The following is a 20,161-nucleotide window of genomic DNA, read 5'->3' on the forward strand; positions in this document are numbered from 1 at the left end:
TGATCACAGATCAGTATTTGGTCTGTTTCAGCACCCTGAGGTTTCTCAGTGCCCCTTGGTCACTTACACTCCTCTAAGAGCTCTCTTCTGGCTCTTGTCACTACAGATTTTGTCTGTTCAACTTGAAGTGCATATAGGAATGACACAGTACTGCCCTGTGTCAGTCCTTTTCAGTAAGCATCATGCCTACAAGATTCAGCCATGTTGTTGTTTTCTACCAGCAAGTTTTTCTTCATTTCATAAATCAGTTTATATCTGTTTACACATTGATAGAGTTTGTGTATTTACAGTATTTTTTAACTAAATTGTTAAAAACACTTTTATACTTGCCTTTTAATGAATATGTTCACTAATTTTATTGGGCCAAAGAATTCTACAGTTGTTTTCTAGAGCAAAATTTATTATTATTATTATTATTATTATTATTATTATTATTATTATTATTATTATTATAGCAGAATAAGGCCAGTGAAACAGTCAGTAGGTGAAGACTGTTGCTGTGATGCTCACAATATAAATGATACTGGAACCCATTCAAAAGTGGAAGGACAGAATTGACTCTACAAAGCAATCCTCTGATCTCTACATACATGCTGCAGGGTCCACTATCTCCACCCTGCATCATGCGTACACACACACACACACACACACACACACACACACACACACCCGACAATGATAATAAACACTTATAGTCCTCATCATTAAAATAGCAGAATGCCAAGCCTGTTTCACATGTAAGTGGTCTTAAATGGTAAGACACACCATTTGTCTTAGTTACTTTCCTATTGCTGTGAATAGACACCATGACCAAGGGAACGTATAAAAATAAGCATTTAATTGGGAGCTTGCATATAGTTTCAGAGGGTGCGTCCATGACCATTATGGTGGGGAGTATGGCAGAGTGGCTCTAGAGCAGCAGCTGAAAGCTTACTGTTGAGAGAAAAGCCACAGAGTAGAGGGAGGGGTGAGCAGGGGGAAGGAAAGAAAAGGGAGAGAGGGAGGAGCTCACTGGGAATCTCGTGGGCTTTTTAAAACTCAAAGCCCACCCAGTGACACACCTCCTCCAACAGGGCCACATCTTAATCCTTCTCAAACAACTCCTCCAACTCTTAACAAGAGTTCAAATATATAAGTCTGCAGGAGCCATTCTTTTTCAAATACTACACCATTTAATTTTATAATAGAGCTGGGGGAAGTGGTATCACTTAATGGATACTATTAAGGATGGTATCCTAAACTGCTCTACCTAGGTATTACAGGTATTCGGTAACAGTAGGTACTGTGTAGATGCTAAGGTAGGTCTGTGAAAGACAGTCAAACCCTGCACTCATCAAGCAATAAGCAAGTGATCAGAACGCAATGTTAAGAGAACATTAGGAGGAATAGGGCAGCACTTAGAATGGAGAATCTCCTCTAAACTAGGGGTAGTAATAGGAGGCATTTGGAGGAAATGGCATCTAATTCTGTTGTAAAGATATTGAAATTAGCAGGAGTTGTTATTGAGGTGAGTAGGTTAATGAGAAATTATAGACGATGATTAAGTCTTGGAGACTCAAGATAGTAAAATTAGCTAGCCAAATGGGGACTTAATTATTAAGGGCCTTTGAATAATAAATGTCAAACAATCAGTCTCAGGCCAGAAGGGAGCCATTGAAGACTGTTTTATTAAGACGTTGAGTACACAAAGAAGAGTAGAATGAGTCTTGATCTGCTCAAACCACAGTTTGATCAACTACCAACTCATAGTCCTCTTGAGGCCACAACCTCTTTCACAAGTAGACTGACGAGTTTTGACCAACTGTTATTGAAGAACTTTAGCAGGAGAATGACATGACCAATTTATTATTATTAAACATTCCTAAATTCCAAGTTACATGCAAAATGCTCATATCATGATTTGCTGTTTAAAATGTTTGAATTTAAAAATAGAATTAAAGAAAACTGTGGTTTCTATGACTAAAAATACAACAGCATTCAAAGTTAATTTCTAGGATTGAGCTTTGATACTAACAAAGACACTAATGACTGGAAAGTAGAACTAAATGTATACTTTTGTGTATTTTACAAGTGAAAATTGAAGAAGTTGGGATTTTATCTTTATATTAAATCTATATATCCATTTGCTGAAATGTACTCTGATGACAAAAATACTATAAATTGCCTTTATTTTAAAGCCAATTAAAGCCAAAATTTTAAGTCTTTCTTGTTATTAGAGTATTTTCTTAAATAGTTTAGTCTTCCATGAAAAAAAAATCACTGGTGACCATTGTAATAATTCATGATAACATTGTAGTCATTCACTCACTTTGGGAGAATCAGTGACTGAATGTCAGAGGTTGGTGAACTTCTCTTGCTGGGGATGATTGTTACTTTTTTTTTTTTTTTTAAAGATTTATTTATTTATTATATATAAGTACACTGTCTTCAGATACACCAGAAGAGGGCATCAGATCTCTTTACAGATGGTTGTGAGCCACCATGTGGTTGCTGGGAATTGAACTCATGACCTCTGGAAGAGCAGTCGGGTGCTCTTAACCGCTGAGCCATCTCTCCAGCCCCGATTGTTACTTTTAAATTTTTTCTTTAAGGGAAGAATTGTAACAGAAACCAAAGACATTCTTAAAAAGTGAGATATTTACTTATTGGCTCCTTACTGAAAATAAATACCAATCCTTTATAGGAATATCATTTAAGTTCTTGGCCCATGCCTTTTTTCTTTCAAAATATTTACTTAAAATTTGTTTTAGAACTGATAATTGAAGTGTAAAATTTTCGTTGTTTTCTACAGAGAAGATGGAGAATTAGAAGATGGAGAAATAGATGATGCAGGATTTGAAGAAACACAAGATCATGAAGCAAAAGAGAATGAAAAGCAGAAAAATGAGAAAGCCTACAGAAAATCAAGAAAAAAGCACAAGAAGGAAAGAGAAAAGAAAAAATCCAAAAGGAGGAAACATGAGAAACATAAGGTCAGTTAAGCTAACGTCAGCTTTCATTTTTGTTGTTCATTTGCTTGCTTAAGATAGAATCTTATGTAGACCGCACTGGCCTTGAATTCATTTATAGTGGAAGAGGACATTGAACCCTGATCCTCTGCCTCCTCTTCCCAAGTACCAGGCTATTGTGTTTGGCCAGGACTACTTACAGAGACCCTGGCCTTTTTTTTTTTTAAGGTATTTTATAATGATAAAAACTATAATTCAAGAAAGATATATTATTAATATTTTTATTTTTTAATTTATTTTGTTTGTTTTTTTGAGATGTGGTTTGTCTGTGTAGCCCTGGCTGTACTGAAACTCACTCTGTAGTCCATGCTGGCCCTGAACTCACAGAGATCTGTCTTCCTAGTGCTGAGATTAAAGGCATGCACCACGACACCCTGCTTCATTATTAATATTTTATATTCATCAAAGTAACACCTGTCATAAAGCAGGGACTGTTAATGATCTAAAAAGAGATAGAGCATGTAGTAGTAGGCAGGCTGGTATATCTCTCCTAATCCAGAGGCACCAGTCTGGTAATGACTGAGTAAACTTACCTTGTAATGGACAGTGTTTATTTCAAACCCTAGCTAACAGTGGCTATGTATTTGAAGCATTTGTAGCATAAATGTGAAGAGATTGTTCACCTATTAAATCAAAGAAAACAGAAAACTAAACTCAAAACATTTAGAAGCAAAGTAGTTTTTCTTCTTTGAAGGAACACTTAATGGAATAGAGGAAAATAGATTCTGCCTCCATAGGAATCTTAGGGTTCAATTCAATTAAATAGAGTTTGGCTTGGTTTGTGCTATTCTTAGAAGCTGGGAATGCACAGATAATAAAAGTCAAAGCCAGTGTTTTTGTTGCCAAGAATATTAAGAACTGCTTAAAGAACTCAGAGTAATTATTGTGACCAGACCAAAGATAGATAGATAGATAGATAGATAGATAGATAGATAGATAGATAGCTGTATGTGGGAGGCAGAGGCAGGTGGATTTCTGTGAGTTTGGGGCTAGTCTGGTATACATAGAGAGTGCCAGGCCAGCCAGGATTATGTAATGAGACCTTGTCTCAAAAAATAAAAACAAAAAACTTGTTGATTTTTATATTTGAAGTTGCACTATAACTTTAAACTTTCTCTGGTTATTTGCCAACCATTATCAGCCACTTGGGGCTTCTGTTCACTTGTGTTCAGTTTCACAAGCTGGGTTCACTTCGTGTAGGTAATTTAATTTTAGGATTTTCATGCCAATAAATAACTCCAAAGCAACTTTAGACAAAATTAAATGAATGCATATTCTATTTATGCTCCGGGACCCCAATTTGGTAATGAGGAATCAGTTTTATTTCCTTTAATATTAGCTCTGTTCTGGAGAGGGCAGAGAAGTTGTAAATGTGTAAACATCAGATCATTTTAGAGTCAAGTGATTTGTTTAACACTCTTGGCATAGGGTTGATGAAAATCATATTTCCATAAAGTCCCTAAGCAAAAGGGAAAGAATACTTCAGCCTAGAAGAAGTGGTGGCCTTAGAACAAGAATTTTCTGTGTCTAAAGAAAGAGTCATCCAAGAGTCTAAGGGAACAATAATAGCCTACTGGAGAGTTTTGTGTGTCAACTTGACACAAGCTGGAGTTATCACAGAAAAGGAACCTCAGTTGTGGAAATGCCTTCATGAGACCCAGCTGTAAGGCATTTTCTCAACGAGTGGTCAAGGTGGGATGGCCCAGCGCATTGTGGGTGGTGCCGTCCCTGGGCTGGTGGTCTTGGGTTCTATAAGAAAGCAAGCTGAGCCCAAATGCTTGAATTACCCTAGATGCCTAGAACAAATGAAACTCAAGACGAATGATCAAAATGTGAATGCTTCACTCCTTCTTTAAAAGGGGAACAAGAATACCCTTGGCAGGGAATAGAGAGGCAAAGATTAAAACAGACACAGAAGGAACACCCATTCAGAGCCTGCCCCACATGTGGCCCATGCATATACAGCCATCCAATTAGACAAGATGGATGAAGCAAAGAAGTGCAGGCCGACAGGAGCCGGATGTAGATCTCTCCTGAGAGACACAGCCAGAATACAGCAAACACAGAGGCGAATGCCAGCAGCAAACCACTGAATTGAGAATAGGACCCCCGTTGAAGGAATCAGAGAAAGAACTGGAAGAGCTTGAAGGGGCTCGAGACCCCATATGTACAACAATGCCAACCAACCAGAGCTTCCAGGGACTAAGCCACTACCTAAAGACTATACATGGACTGACCCTGGACTCTGACCTCATAGGTAGCAATGAATATCCTAGTAAGAGCACCAGTGTAAGGGGAAGCCCTGGGTCCTGCTAAGACTGAACCCCCAGTGAACGTGATTGTTGGGGGGAGGGCGGCAATGGGGGGAGGATGGGGAGGGGAACACCCATAAAGAAGGGGAGGGGGAGGGGGATGATTGCCCGGAAACCGGGAAAGGAAATAACACTTGAAATGTATATAAGAAATACTCAAGTTAATAAATAAATAAATAAATAAATAAATAAATAAATAAATAAATAAATAAAATAAAAGAAAGAAAGCTGAGCAAGCCAAGGGAAGCATGCCAGTAACATCCCTCCATGGCTTCTGCATCAGCTCCTGCTTCCTGACCTGCTTGAGTTCCAGTCCTGACTTCCTTTGGTGATGAACAGCAATGTGGAAGTGTAAGCTGAATAAACCCTTTCCTCCCCAACTTGCTTCTTGGTCATGATGTTTGTGCAGGAATAGAAACCCTGACTAAGACAGGCACCACTGGCTAAAACAAGCTTATGCGGTTATGAACTAACTTCTTTCTTGCGAATGCTACACTTTCTATGTTTCCTTTCAGCATAACTCTCCATCTGGTGATAGTTCCGACTATAGCCTGGATTCAGATGTTGAACATATGCAAAGTTCCCATAAGAAAAGAACTAGCTTCTACAGGGATTATGATGTTCCATTTTCTCAGGTATTGCTTTCTTATTGTGATGGAGGGATGTATAATATAAAATATACTTTGTAACTGCATTTCAGTTTGTGATTTAGTAGCATTAAATATATCTGCAGAATTTAGCCATCACTGTAGTCAATCTCTGGAATTTCTTATCCACCTGAAACAAAAATCCTGTACCTTGGAAGCAGTCCTGCTCCTCAGCCCTCCCTCTAACTGCTGTCCTTACTTTCTGTCTAGGCACACTAGGGCCCTCATATCACATGCTGTTTGTTCTTTTAGATATGGCTATGTTACTCAGCATGTGTTCAGGATTGATTCATGTTGTAGCTGAAATTAAAATTTCATTCTTTTTAGGACGAAACAGTACTGGGTTGTGAAATTTGCTTCTTTTTTGCTTATACATTTAACTGCTGAGGGGCCCTCACGTTACTTGCACTTTGGGCTGTTGTGAATAATCAATCTGTTATTAAAATCGGTGGAAAATTGTCTTTAAAACCCTCTGCATTTCCTTGAAGCATATGGCTAATAGTGAAATTGGTGGTGGTTCTTTCTAACTCTGGGGACCCTCCAGGCTGTTTTTCATAGACTGCACCATTTTACATCCGCCATCAGGGGTGCTGAAGCAGCTTCCTGTGTCCTTGACAGTGCTTGCTCTTCTCTGTTTTTATTGGCAGTGAGAAGTAAAAAGGAGTGTCCAAGTGCCATTCGTGGGTTGTTTGGTTTTTGTTTGTTTGTTTGTTTTTGGTATTGTCTCTTTAAGGTGGAAATTATAAGTTTAAATTACATATTTTTTAGAAATAATCTGAAAATCTGTTTTTCATGTCATTGTGTGTTTGTTGTATATATGCTATAATTCCCAACTCTTTGAGAATAAAGTGCATTATATATATCGGATTTACTGGAGCTGGTGTTTGTGTGGAGCATGTAGTAGACATCTTCAGAGTCTGAAGGCTAGAAGTTCTTGTTCAAGATGCTAGCAGGGTTGTTTTCCAATGGCAGCTATGTGGAAGAGTCTGTTTAGGCCCCCCTCTCTCTGGTTTATAGGTAGGTGCCTTCTCACACGGCCATGCTGCTGTATACTGCAAGCCTTGGTGTCTTTGAATGCAGAGATCATTCCTCTATAAGAATATATTAGGGCTTATTTTTAAGGCCCCGCCTCCAAATGAAATCACATTCTGAGCTACTAGGAGTTACAACTTCTGCACAGAAATTCAACTTGTAGTGCACTGAAGTACTTTATTCAGCATGAATTAAAATTTGGATTGTGAATATATGTGACATTTGCCTCTTTTTTTTTTCTTTTCTTTTTTTTCCGGAGCTGGGGACTGAACCCAGGGCCTTGCGCTTGCTAGGCAAGTGCTCTACCACTGAGCTAAATCCCCAACCCCGACATTTGCCTCTTTAAATGCAAAAATCATTTGGAATGTTTTAAAAATAAATGGTAGTACACTTGCTTAGTATGCTGTAGGTGCTATCCCCAGCACTAGAAAAGAAAACATCCATAAGACAACACTTTGCTTGTTTATTAAATATGTGCGTTGTATGACCAAAGTCCTTATATAAATATTAGTCTTAGAAAAGCACTATTCTTATCTGTAAGAACTTTATTCTTAATTTCATAATACCAATTTCTTCTGAGTTTAGAAACAAATTAGTCTGTTTAGTTATATGTTTTATCTTTTTGTTGTCTTTTTTGATTTTGTTATTTTGTATGTACATTTGTATACCATGTATATACAGTGCCCCCAGGGGCCAGAAGAGGGCATTGGCTCCCCTGGGGCTGGAGTTACAGATTGTTATAAGCTGCCATCTGGGTGCTGGAGACTGAACACTGGTCCTCTGGAAGAGCAGCAAGTAGTATTTACTGCTAAGCCATCTCTCCAGCCCTGTTCTTTGTCTGTGTGTGCACAAATGCATATGTGTTGCAGGTGCATTTGTACCTGTGCGTACACACATGAAAGCCAGCAGACAACTTTGACTGACATTTCTCAGTCACTATCATCTTGCTTTTTCTTTTGTTTGTTTGTTTCTTTGAAGATTTATTTTTAATGATGTATAGTGTAGATGTGTGGATGGTGTGTGCACAGTAGTGCTATGGAGGCTAGAAGTATTAGTTTCCCTGGAGCCTAATGTGAATTCTCAGAATCAGACTCAAGCCTCTGGAAGGGCAGTTTGCAGTCATTAACCACTAGTGAGACTAGGGTATTGAAGTCACCCAGGACAGTTGTGTTTAGATTAATCTTTACATCTATTAACACTTGTTTTATGAGAATAGGTTCACTTGTGTTTGGTGTGTTTAGAATTGTAATGTCCTCTTGACAGATTGTCCCTTAATCGGTATCTTTTGTTTCCCCTGGCTGTACCGGAACTTACTCTGTAGACGAGGCTGGCCTCAAACTCAGAGGTTTACCTACCTCTACCTCCCAAATGCTGGGATTAAAAGGTTGTACCACCACCACTGGCGGCGGCGGCGGCTGCTGCTTCTGCTGCTGCTGCTGCTGCTGCTGCTGCTGCTGCTGCTGCTGCTTCTTCTTCTTCTTCTTCTTCTTCTTCTTCTTCTTCTTCTTCTTCTTCTTCTTCTTCTTCTTCTTCTTCTTCTTCTTCTTCTTTGTCTTCCTCGTCTTCCTCATCTTCTTCTTCCTCCCCTTCCTCCCCTTCCTCCCCTTCTTCTTCCTCCTCCTTCTCCTCCTCCTTAATTTTTGTGTAAAATCTATTTGGTCAGATATTAGAACAGAATTACCTATGCATTTCTCATTTCTGTTTTCTTGGAATATCTTTTTAATCTTTTTACTCTAAATATTGTTCACATCTATGATCTTTTTATTTTGCAGAATTTGTACAGATTAAAAGAATTTTTTCCATTTTTTGTTCTATTGAAAATGGATTATTGGGCTAGGTGTGGTGGCATATGCCTTTAATCCCAGCACTCAGGATTATAGGCCACAAGTTTTGTGGCTGGATTAGTGTTTATGTTTCTCTTTTGGTTGCCTTCAGAGTACCTTTCTGCACCAAAGGAACTAGAGCTTAGAGGAGAAGCTCTTCTTCATGTTCAATAAGTTGTGTGAGTGTTGGCCTTAACAATGCTCCTGCTGTCAGTTTATGGAGAACAGCCTTCTATCTTAGCACCAGCCTGAGTTGTTTGGGGATTTCCATTGGACCCCTTGTCCTATAAATCAACTGAGTGCAACCCAGTCCCAGTAGTGAAAACTTGTTTAGTAACAAAAGATGAACAGTTGGGGTCTGTCTTCTCCATTATTAGAAGATCTCGTTAGGATCACCTTCATATATTTTAGGAAGTTTCCACTGCACGAGATTTTCATATCATCCTTCAAACAGTCCTAATTCCAAATGTCTCTCTGCACATCCCTCCTTAAACCCTATCCTTCCTCTCCCTCCCCACCTGATCCTCCCCCTTAGTCCCTAGTTCACCCTAATTCCCCCCAGTTCATCCCAATCATATTTGAACTTTGAATGATTGATATGTGCATATTTTCTGTGTTCTCCCTAAGCTCCTGTACTATTTTCTTTTATTTTTAGAAGGGCCTTTAGTAAGTGTTGCAGCTTTGAGGGGAAGGCAGTCTGCATCCCAGAGCCAGAGAATAACAAAGTCACACTGCACAGCAGGCCTCACACACGAGCTTTATTGGGAAAGACACATGATGGTTGGCTGCCCTGCTCAGGCGAGAACACAGCAAAGAACTGAGTCGGGGGCAGGTTTATGTATTGCTTCTTAGAGGTGGAGCTTGCAGAGTGGTGGTTGGTGGGATTTCAAGCCCTGGAATTGAGCTCAGCCTTTTTATTCTGTAGGGTGGAGCTTAGCCACTTGTGTCTGGAGGGGCTGGGTTTGGCCTTTAGAGCTGATACAGTATTTTGTGGGCAGAGCCTGATTGTTGGAGGTCCTGGAGTCAGGACCTGGCCATCATGCCTCGAAGGACTTATAACTGTTCCTTTGGAAAAGGAATTTATATGTGATGATGTGAATTTTAAAATATCTGTGTGCTTATGACTATTGAGATTCAGAACATAGAAAATAAAAGCTAAGAAATAAAGGTATAATGTTTAATGATATAAGTGGCATTTAATGTACTAAATTTAGAATTAAATATGGACATATGGAAATACTAATGTAATCAGGACTAACAACTGTCTTCTATCTTTTATTCTCCCAACTTTTGGAGGAAGAGATACTCTGTTGCTGTCATTAATTGAACATTCCTGATAATGCTTGTCCATTTTTCCCTAGCATAGACGTATATCAGGAAGTTACAGGACATCAAAGAAGAGTCAACATAACAAAAAATTTAACAGTAAAGAATATGCTGAGTCCAGTTTCTACAGTGATGACTACTTTGGTAACTACAGTGATGACAACTTTGGTAACTATAGTAACCAGGAAGGAGAAGAAGATTTCTCCAGTCAGCTGAAATACTATCGACAATCCCAGGAGCGCTCAGGGTCATCATTCTCTAAAGAATCAGGGAAGAAACTGAGAAGTAGAGAAAGCCCACCAGGTGAGTTATGTCAGTCTGTCGTAGAGTGCAAGCGCCATATAGGTTTACAGTAGCATACATTTCTTAGCTCCTTTTCAACATTAACTCATTCTTGTGGTTTCTAAATTCATGTTTCTGTACTGTGTAGACCTTGAAGCTAAATATATGCAAATGTTTCAGTCTGTATGATATCTTAATATTTCAACTAGAAAGGGAATTCTGTTTTTAGATGTATATAACATTACAATAAAATAAATTTAATGGGGGTTGGGGATTTAGCTCAGTGGTAGAGCGCTTGCCTAGCAAGCGCAAGGCCCTGGGTTCGGTCCCCAGCTCTGAAAAAAAAGAAAAGAGAGAAAAAAATAAATTTAATGCCAGCACACAGTTATGCTTTTCGCTGTTATGCTGTTAATTAACATACTTTTGACTGATTAAAGATGAGTATCGGGAAGCTGTTTTTATTTTGTATTTAAAATATGGCAGTCATCTTTGCCAAAGAGCTGTGGACATTCTTTAAGAATAAAAATTAGAATATAATTTTTCCAGAGATTTTTATTTTATGCATATAAGTATTTTGCCTACATGTAGCATTGGATCCCCAGAATTGAAATTACAGATGGCTAAGAACCACTCTATGGGTGCTGGGAATAGAACCCTGGTCCTTTGTAAAAGCAGCAAGTGGTCTTAATCACTAAGCCATTTTTCCAGCCCCCAATAAGAATATAATTTAAAGAAAGCTCTACATTTTATCTGCTGTATTGAGGTGTGCGGTCCCTGGAGAAACCTGGGCAAGTTGCCAGTAAATGAAGACATTATTACCACTATAATCTTAATGCTTTAGTAATTTGGCTATATATTCTCCATAATTTTTCCAGTTTATTTATTTTTCCTATTTTTATTTTCCAGTTTTATTATTTTTCCTATTTATTTATTTGAGAAGTTTCTCTGTGTAACCCTGGCTGTCCTGGAACTTGCTCTGTACCCCAGGCTGGCCCTGAACTTAGAGATCTGCCTACCTCTGCCTCCTGAATGCTGGGATTAAAGACATACACCACCATACTTCAATCATATTTTAAAATATTTATATTTATTTATGTGTTTTGTCTGTATGTATTATGTACCAAATGTGTACAGTGCCCTTAGAGGCCAAAAGAGGGCATTGGCTCTTCTGGAACTGAATTTTACAGAAGGTTGTGAGCTACCGTGGTTGCTAGAAATTGAACCTGAGTCCTCTGGAAAACGAGCCAGTGTTCATAACCACTGAATCATCTTTCCAGCCCCCATCATTATTTTTTACAACAAAAAAAATACATATTTTTATAACTTATTTTTCTTCTTGCCTATGAATAATATCCCAGTTATTCCTAAATTAACATCCACATTCTTTTACATTAGTAGATGTGCCAACTTAGTAGCTCTACCACAATTTATTTAAGCAGATCATTAGACTGGTCTGGTAGGATGGTAACTATTTGGGAATTAGTTTTCACCCAGTTTTTTCCCAAATCTTGTGATTGATCCTGCAAAAACTGTATTTATACATATGTCAGAAAGTATCTTGTCAATCATATTTTTACTTAAGAATGAATTATGGGGGCTGGAGAGATGACTCAGTGGTTAAGAGCACTACCTGCTCTGTAGAGGACCCAAGCTCTACAAGAGTTCCATTCCCAGCTCCCACATGGCAGCTCACAACTGTCTGTAACTTCAGTTCCAGGGGATCCAATGCCTACATCTGGCTTTTGAGGACACCACACAATCATGTAGTGCATATGCATACATATAGGCAAAATACCCATACAATAAAATGAATACATCTAATCAAAATAATAGGTTTTAAAGGGGGATGGTTGTGCACACCTTTAATCCCAGAAGCAGAGAGACAAAGGCAAGAGAATATCTGTGAATTCAATGTCAGCCTAGTCTACACAGTGAGCTCCAGAACAAACCAGGACTATGTAGAGACCCAATCTCAAATCAAAACCAAACCAAACAAAAAGAATGAATTGCTAACCAGATGTGGTGGGCTAATGCTTGTAATCCCAGCACTTGGAAAACATAGATGAGAAGATCACTAGGAGTCCTAGGACGATATCTTGCCTTAAAGACAAATGAACAGAATTAGTTATGAAAAGCAAATTCCCACAATTTAAAACATACTTACACACATACATTTTAGCCATTTGAAAAGATGATATACAATATTTATAACTGTACATATAAAAGTGCAACATTCTCTTAAATTCCTATCAGCACCAATTCTTATATTGTTTGAGCTAGAATTTAGTGTGTCCTTGTTTTGCTATTTCTTCATTTTTAGATTGTTATCTTAAGGGTGGGTGTGTGTGTGTGTGTGTGTGTGTGTGTGTGTGTGTGAGAGAGAGAGAGAGAGAGAGAGAGAGAGAGAGAGAGAGAGAGAGAGAGTGTCTGTGTGTGCCTGTGTATCTATCTGCATGTGGATATGTGCATATGAGTTCAGGTGCCCAGAGTCCAGAAGAGGATATCAGATCCTCTAGAGCTGGAGTTAAGGATCGCTGTGAGTTACCTAAGGTGAGTGTTGGGAACTGAATTCAGGCCTTCTACAAGAGCAGTGTGTGTTCTTAAAATGCTGAGCCATTCATTTTTTCTAACCCTCTTTGATTTCCTCTAATAAAATGAAACTTTTCATATATTTATTACTTATTTCCTAGGTCATTATAAAAGCTTACAAGTTCTATATAACTGATAAAATATATGTTGTGTTGTAATTTATTATTCTGTTTGTGTTGTTTGTTTTGAGACAGGGTCTCATTGTGTAACCCTAGCTACTCTAGAACTAGTGGTTGTCCTCTTGCCTCAGCCTCCCAAGGTTTTTTTTTTTTTTTTTTTTTTTTTTGGTTCTTTTTTTCGGAGCTGGGGATCGAACCCAGGGCCTTGCGCTTCCTAGGTAAGCGCTCTACCACTGAGCTAAATCCCCAGCCCCCCTCCCAAGGTTTTTAAATTGAACATCCTTTCAGATGCTTTATCTTTTGTAGTGTTCAAGGGTCCTGTGTGTGGCAAGCAAGCACTCTGTCCCTGGAGCACCCTTTTAAATACTTTTAGGGTACAGCATCTCACTGTGTAGCCCACTGTGTAGTCTAAAACTTGTGTTCCTCCTATCTCAGCCTGTGAAGTGCTAGACTCAACCGCTGTGATACTAGAAAGATGCTTTAAAATAGCATTTCAAGGGGCTGGGGATTTAGCTCAGTGGTAGAGCGCTTACCTAGGAAGCGCAAGGCCCTGGGTTCGGTCCCCAGCTCCGGAAAAAAAAAAAAATAGCATTTCAAAAAGAAACTAGTGAAGATATATGTGTATATATGGAAATTGTTAGTAGACATCTGCTTTGCTACAGATAAAAAAGATATAGATACCAGCGGTATCTACATCTTTCTCACAATATGAATATAAAGGTCAGTTTTCTTAAAAACAGAGACCTGTTAATCATCTTCTTCCAAGAGGGTGAGGAGAGACAAGAGTGGCTTCTCTAGGCACACCTTGTGTCCTGTGTAGCAGACACTTCTTCCACCTGCTGAGCAGGAAGCAGTGCTCAAAAGAAAGGGATGGGTCAACTCTCCAACTGGCTCTTAGGAGAGAGAAGGACGATTCACTACAGACTGTTTAAAAAAAACAAATGTATTAGTGGCTGGCTCAGTGGTGAAGAGCACTGACTGCTCCTCCAGAGGTCCTGAGTTCAATTCCCAGCAACCACATGGTGGCTCACAACCATCTGTAATGGGATCCAAAGTTCTTTTCTGGTGTGTCTAAAGACAGCTACAGTGTATGTACATAAATAAATACATTAAATACATCTTTTTAAAAAAACCAACTTTCTTCTCCTCCTCCTCCTCCTCCTCATCTTCCTCTTAGAAAATGTAGCTAAGCAATCCAGACAGAGAAAGCAAGCCTTAATCAGTATTCCCATATATTCTCTGCTTCAGTCTCCGCCCACACCCATATCCCTGCTTTGCGTTCCTGTTCTGACCTTTCCTAATGGTAGATTGTAAGTCTAAGAGGAAATAAAACCTTAAAAAAATGTGTTGGTACTAGTAAGCTAATAGATGTTCGTTACATTTGCTTTTCTATAATATTTGAAGAACATTTTAACTTTTCTAGGTACTGAATATCGGATTAAAAATTTTAATGTTAGTCATGGACATCTTTTGCCGAGGAAAATCAGAAGAAAAGAGCACTGTGGGGCACGAGTCATTAAAGGGCCTCATGTCTTTTCAGCAGTGGATGACTTTCAAGAGGTACTGAGAATTTATTATATGTAAGGAGGAAAAGACCTTTTTCATTTAAAATCATTTGATTGCAAAGAAAGCATTGTGATTGTAATGCTATTATCTTAATAAATGAAAATTTTCAGCTAAGATCAAATGAATATAAATAAAATTCTCCCAAAAGATTTTTTCAATATGTCATGGTAATAGTATATAGGTACACACTTAAGAGACTTAGAAATTAAATGTATATATGTGGAAAAAAACCTCAATATGTGTTTCTGAGCAAAACCATATTCCATATTCCTCCTTCACTGTGCTGTCTTTCTCTTGGGACGTTTTTCTTTTTTTTCTTTTTTTTTTTCTTTTTTCTTGGGGCTGGGGAATTGAACCCAGGACCTTGTGCTTCCTAGGCAAGTGCTCTACCACTGAGCCAAATCCCCAACCCCTTGGGACGTTTTTCTTAGTGCAGACGGCACTAACAGGTCAGGTGATGGCCAAGAAGGAATGTGGTGTATGTTCACTTACTATCAGAGCTAGAAGCCTTGGAAAAGGGCGTATGCATGATCAGAAAGATGGACGTAGATACTTTTCATGCACAGTTACTCAGCAAGTACATGTTAAGTTGAGCTGAATTCTGAATGTGTGCATTTCAACAGCTCTGCCTTGGGAGTTATCTAGTTCCTGTGTTCTGTTACGGTTCTAGCTTTGATTCAGGTAGCTGGAGGTAAGGGCGAACTTTTAAATGTTCTCATTACATTTTAATATGTGACAGCACACATGGAGGACAGACGACAACTTGCAGAAGTTGGTTCCCTCTTTCCATCATGTGGATTTCAGAGGGCATGGGGTTCGGCACAAGAGCCTCTGCCTCCAGGCTGTCTCCCAGGCTATCCCAGAGTGGACTTCAAAGCAGCAGCCTTGAGGAAATTACGTGCTGTAGTTAGAAAAAGTTTGTTAAAACTACTACTGCTATTGTTCGGGACTCAGATTCAATTCCCAGCACCCACATGGCAGCTCACAAACACCTATAACCCCAGTTGTAGGGGATCCGACATCTTCCTCTGGCCTTTTCAGGCACCAGGCACAAACATGATGTACATGTGTACTGCAGCCAAAATACTCATACACATGAATAAAAACAAACACATCTTTAAAGAGAAATGAAAGTGCCTGCTCTCCCAGTGGCTATTTAGATAACAGGCAGAGGTTTCTTACTGAGTACTCTTGGAATACTGTTTAAGGGCATATTCTCAAATTTGATCTAAAAGTAAAAACAACACGGAAGTACTTGAACTCCTATGCTTATTGCGGTTTATTCGCTATCGTGAAGAGTCAGAATCAACCTGGAGCTGCTGAAATGCTCAGATCAATGGTAATGAAAATTTGGAATATATAAAAATTGATATTAGTTCTAAAAAATCTAATCACAAAATTTGCAGGAAAATAGAGGGTGTAGACAGTGCAATGTGAAACTACCCCACAACATCTCAGAAAAAAACTAAGTGTTCACCCTCATGTAGAATTTAGCCAATAAATGTGTATCTACAAACAGTGTGCGTGTGTGTACAGCAGAGCCTGTAGAAGAGAGGAGGACAGGGCGTAGCCTAGGGAGAGCAGGGACTGAGTGCAGGAATAATGCCTTTTCAGTTCTCATGGTGAGTAAGTGCATAACGTGTATTTGATAGTGAAAGTGTAAAGTCAATGTGAAACTCCACAACTTTGCCTAAGGGGCTAATGCTAACTGTTTAGAACAGTCGTTCCCCACCTCCCCAATGCTGTGACCCTGTAATCCAGTTCCTCATGGTGTGCTCACCCACAACCATAAAATTATTTTTGTTGTTAGTTCATAACTGTAAAATTGCTACTGTTATAAATCATAATGTAAATATTTTTTGGAGATAGAGGTTTGCCAAAGGGGTCTGGCCCACATGTTGAGAACTGCTGGTTTAGAAGTCTATAGAGATATAAAGACTTTGGGTCTGATTAATTTGAGTGTGTGATTTTTTTTATTTGAAAGTTTTTTATAATAAAGGTTAAAAATTAAAGGTTGGGGATGAAGAGGTGGTTAAGTGATTAAGGGTACTTGTTTGACAGGGGGCTTTGGTTCCGTTCTCAGTGCCCACATAGTGGCTCATAACTGTTCAAAACTCTAGTTCCATGGAATCTGACCTCTTTTCTGATATCTAAGGGCTCCAGACATTCACATGATATACAGACATTCATACAGGCAAAACAGTCATACATAAAAATAAATAAATCTAAAAAATTGTTAAAGTTTGTGCCCAGATTAATTTGTAAGATTCAGTAATGCCACCTTGCCTTAGAGGATGTCAGTCAACATTTTGTGTTTAAAAAGTTGTGAGCAGATTGGGCCTGAAGAGGCCTCTCTTCCTTTGTCATCCATCATTCTCAGCCCTCCTCCTCTCTTCAACTGCTAATGTGTACCAAGCTTCTTCTGTTCCATGATAAGAGCTTTCATACTACTACTACTGTTCATTTTCCTATGTATAATAGATTTCTAGAATGTGCCACTTTTAAGTAAAGTAACCTTACTTACTTTCTAAGTAACTCTGCTTCTTTCCTGATGCCCAGAAATAATTAGTTATCAAGAAAGTTCTTTCAAGCAGATTACTGTCTGTTTTATACTTTAATCTGTGAAATGAAGATATATAATGTACCTCTTGAAGATGCCTGTATGCACTAACATTTTAAAATGTCTGTGGACACAGACTATAACCAAAAGTTTATTATTCAGTAGGAAAATCAAGATTGAACTATATTATCAACTATGTCAGTTAACTGGCTGTAAGGAGAGAAACTGTGTGTATACAAGCATGTATGTTGTGTGTATTCATGTACACATGTGTATGCATGTGAAGTGTTTGTCAGGAGCTGTGTACCTTCTTTGAGACAGGGTATCTCATTTGGCCTGGAGCCTCTTGATGAGGCTGGCTAACTGGCCAGGGAGCCCCAAGAATCTGCCTGTGTCCACCTCTCCAACAGTAGAATTATAGGCACAAACCACTATGTCTGACATTTACATAGGTTCAGGGGCTCAAACATAGTTCTAATGCTTGTGCCTCATTCACTTTACTGACTGAGCATCTCTCCAGCCCAGAGAATTTCTTATGAGTCCAGGAGCATGCAGGAGCCCATGGGAAAGGACAAACTAATCAAATCAGAAAGAATGAAGAGTCACTGGATTGATTATGTTCAAGAGATAGTTCATGCTTGAAAAACATTGTTTTATACAAGTTATGAGTTAAGTAATTACACTTAGCCTGCTTCAGTGATGTATTCTGCCCCCTTAGTCCCTCTGACACTTAGGGCAGAAGTTGAATAGGAAGTGGAAACTGCGGAAACAAGTAGGGGTGTGAAGTTTCTTCTTCTGTCCTTTCTTCTCATAAGAAAGTGCATGGACACCACAATGTACAAAACCTCTCATCCCCACCATCAGAAACATGTGCTTGTAGCTTTTTTTTCTCGTTTTACAGCTTTGTGTGTTTCCTTCCTGGGTTGTTCTCCTCCTGTCTCCAACCAGTATCTTCTCTGGCTCACTCAGCTGCTCCTGTCTCAGGTGTCACTAGCTGTCTTCTCTTGTTACTCTGCTCTCCGACCCTACTCTTCTGTCTCCTGGGACTTACTCTTTACTACCCCTGAATCTTACTCCCTTCTCTCACCTCAGCCCCTGCTGGCTTTTTATATTCCCTCGTGTTCCCGGAATTTTAGGAGGTATTTGACACTGAAGGCCATAGAGTCCTTTAAAGGGCGACTCACAGGGCACACAGACTAAGCACTGAAGTGGGGAGCTGAGTGATTCAGTCGTTACCTTTGGCTTTACTTACTACTGTCAGTTGGCTTAGGTTTTTGTTCCATGAAGTACTGTGAGCATTTCTTGTATCCTAAGGTTGTTTTTCTGTAACATGATTTTATTATGTCTGTGTAATAGTCTACTGCCTTAATGCATGACAGCATCATTTATTGGTTTCCTAGTTTTGTATATGTTTAGAGTTTCCCAGTTTAAATGATTTTGCAGTAATTATTGTAAATAAATTTTTGTGTCTGCTTCCCTGTTCTTAGACTAATTCTGAAAAGTCAAAATTCTGTATTTAACAGTGACGTAGTGTTTATTTTTGTGGTGTTGGGGATTGGTCCCTTGGACCTTCTGTACCATTAGGTGGGCTTTGGCACATGGAGCTGTAGCCCTGGTGTCAGGGTGGGTGTTTTAAAGTTTTGAAGCTTATGACAAAATCTGTCAACAATACATGAGAACCTATATTTTATAGCGCCTTTGCCAAACTAAGTACTACTATGAAATTTAAAGCCTTTTATAATTTTATTTTTAAAATACTATCAAAAGAAAAAGGCTCTCTTGCAGCCAGTAGTAATAATAAACAAGACTACCAGAAGTATATATCCCCCAGTTAAGTGAGTAGAATCAGTATGTCTAATCTTGATTACCATTATAGACAATTTATACTGCTCTCCAGATTTATGTAACTGTATTTTAATACCGATATTTCATATCTTACATTCAAGTGAATTTTTTCTTGCAGTACAGCAAACCGGGGAAAAAGTGGAAAGTCATGACTCAGGAGTTTATTAACCAGCACACAGTGGAGCACAAAGGGAAACAGATCTGTAAATACTTCCTGGAAGGGAGATGTATTAAGGTAACGTAAAGGGTATGATAGATCCTTCTCACGTTCAAGTAACCTTCAGAATTTAGGGATTCTCCTTTGGGGAGTGTTTTTTTTTTCTTTCATTGCTTGTAGTTGCAATAATGCTAGGTTTTTAAAATGTACCATGCATGAAATTACTATATATACAAGCTCATTTAATTGTATTCTGAGACCACAACAATTGACAAAAGACAGATCTTACTTGACAGTTATGTTAACATTGTGATAGATAGGGTCTTGGTTGTCTGACAGTGGGCTTAGCAGATGCGTTAACCTTTGTGAGAGATAACAGTTGCGGCTTCTGACAGTGTAGCATATGACTTCATGGTCTAGGTGATACATGGTAGTTTAATCTTTATAGCTGCCTTACTAGTGAGTTGTTGCTAGACATGACCTCAAGAGGTTAAATAAATCTCCATGCCACAGCTAAAAATGGTGGGTACTGCTGGGACACTGGCAGAGTCCTAAGGCTGTTGCATGCTTGGGGAGGACTTTGGAGGGATTATCTGCATCGTTCCCACCATGGACACATGGAGAGAATATAACAATTCTTTCTGTTTTGTTTGTTTAAACAGGGAGATCATTGTAAATTTAATCATGATGCAGAATTGGAGAAGAAAAAGGAGGTCTGCAAATATTATTTACAGGGATATTGTACCAAAGGAGAGAACTGCATTTATATGCATAATATCCTTTATAGAAATTGTGTATTAACCAGTGTACTGATTTTCTTGATGGGGAGGGAGATCACAGTGGCACACTTTTTTTTTTTTGCACCGTTTGTCCTTTAATAGAGTCGCTATGATAT

At 38.8% G+C, this 20,161-nt stretch overlaps 1 protein-coding gene across 7 annotated transcripts in view; it reads left to right on the forward strand.

Annotated features, from left to right (window-relative positions):
* The window catches only part of Zc3h6 (zinc finger CCCH type containing 6), a 61,445-nt gene that overhangs the window by 19,158 nt on the left and 22,126 nt on the right, over positions 1–20,161 (forward strand). For 6 of the 7 annotated variants that reach the window (XM_063283758.1, XM_063283756.1, XM_063283759.1 and 3 more), the window contains exons 2-7: positions 2,792–2,972; positions 5,836–5,955; positions 10,184–10,451; positions 14,562–14,698; positions 19,228–19,344; positions 19,929–20,040. In XM_063283758.1, coding sequence (XP_063139828.1) covers positions 2,792–2,972; positions 5,836–5,955; positions 10,184–10,451; positions 14,562–14,698; positions 19,228–19,344; positions 19,929–20,040 — 935 coding nt within the window. The remainder of the gene's footprint in view (positions 1–2,791; positions 2,973–5,835; positions 5,956–10,183; positions 10,452–14,561; positions 14,699–19,227; positions 19,345–19,928; positions 20,041–20,161) is intronic. The other variant, XM_008762235.4, reaches the window with a different exon arrangement.

The sequence above is a fragment of the Rattus norvegicus genome, chromosome 3 (genome assembly GCF_036323735.1).
Source record: "Rattus norvegicus strain BN/NHsdMcwi chromosome 3, GRCr8, whole genome shotgun sequence".
NCBI lineage: Eukaryota > Metazoa > Chordata > Mammalia > Rodentia > Muridae > Rattus > Rattus norvegicus.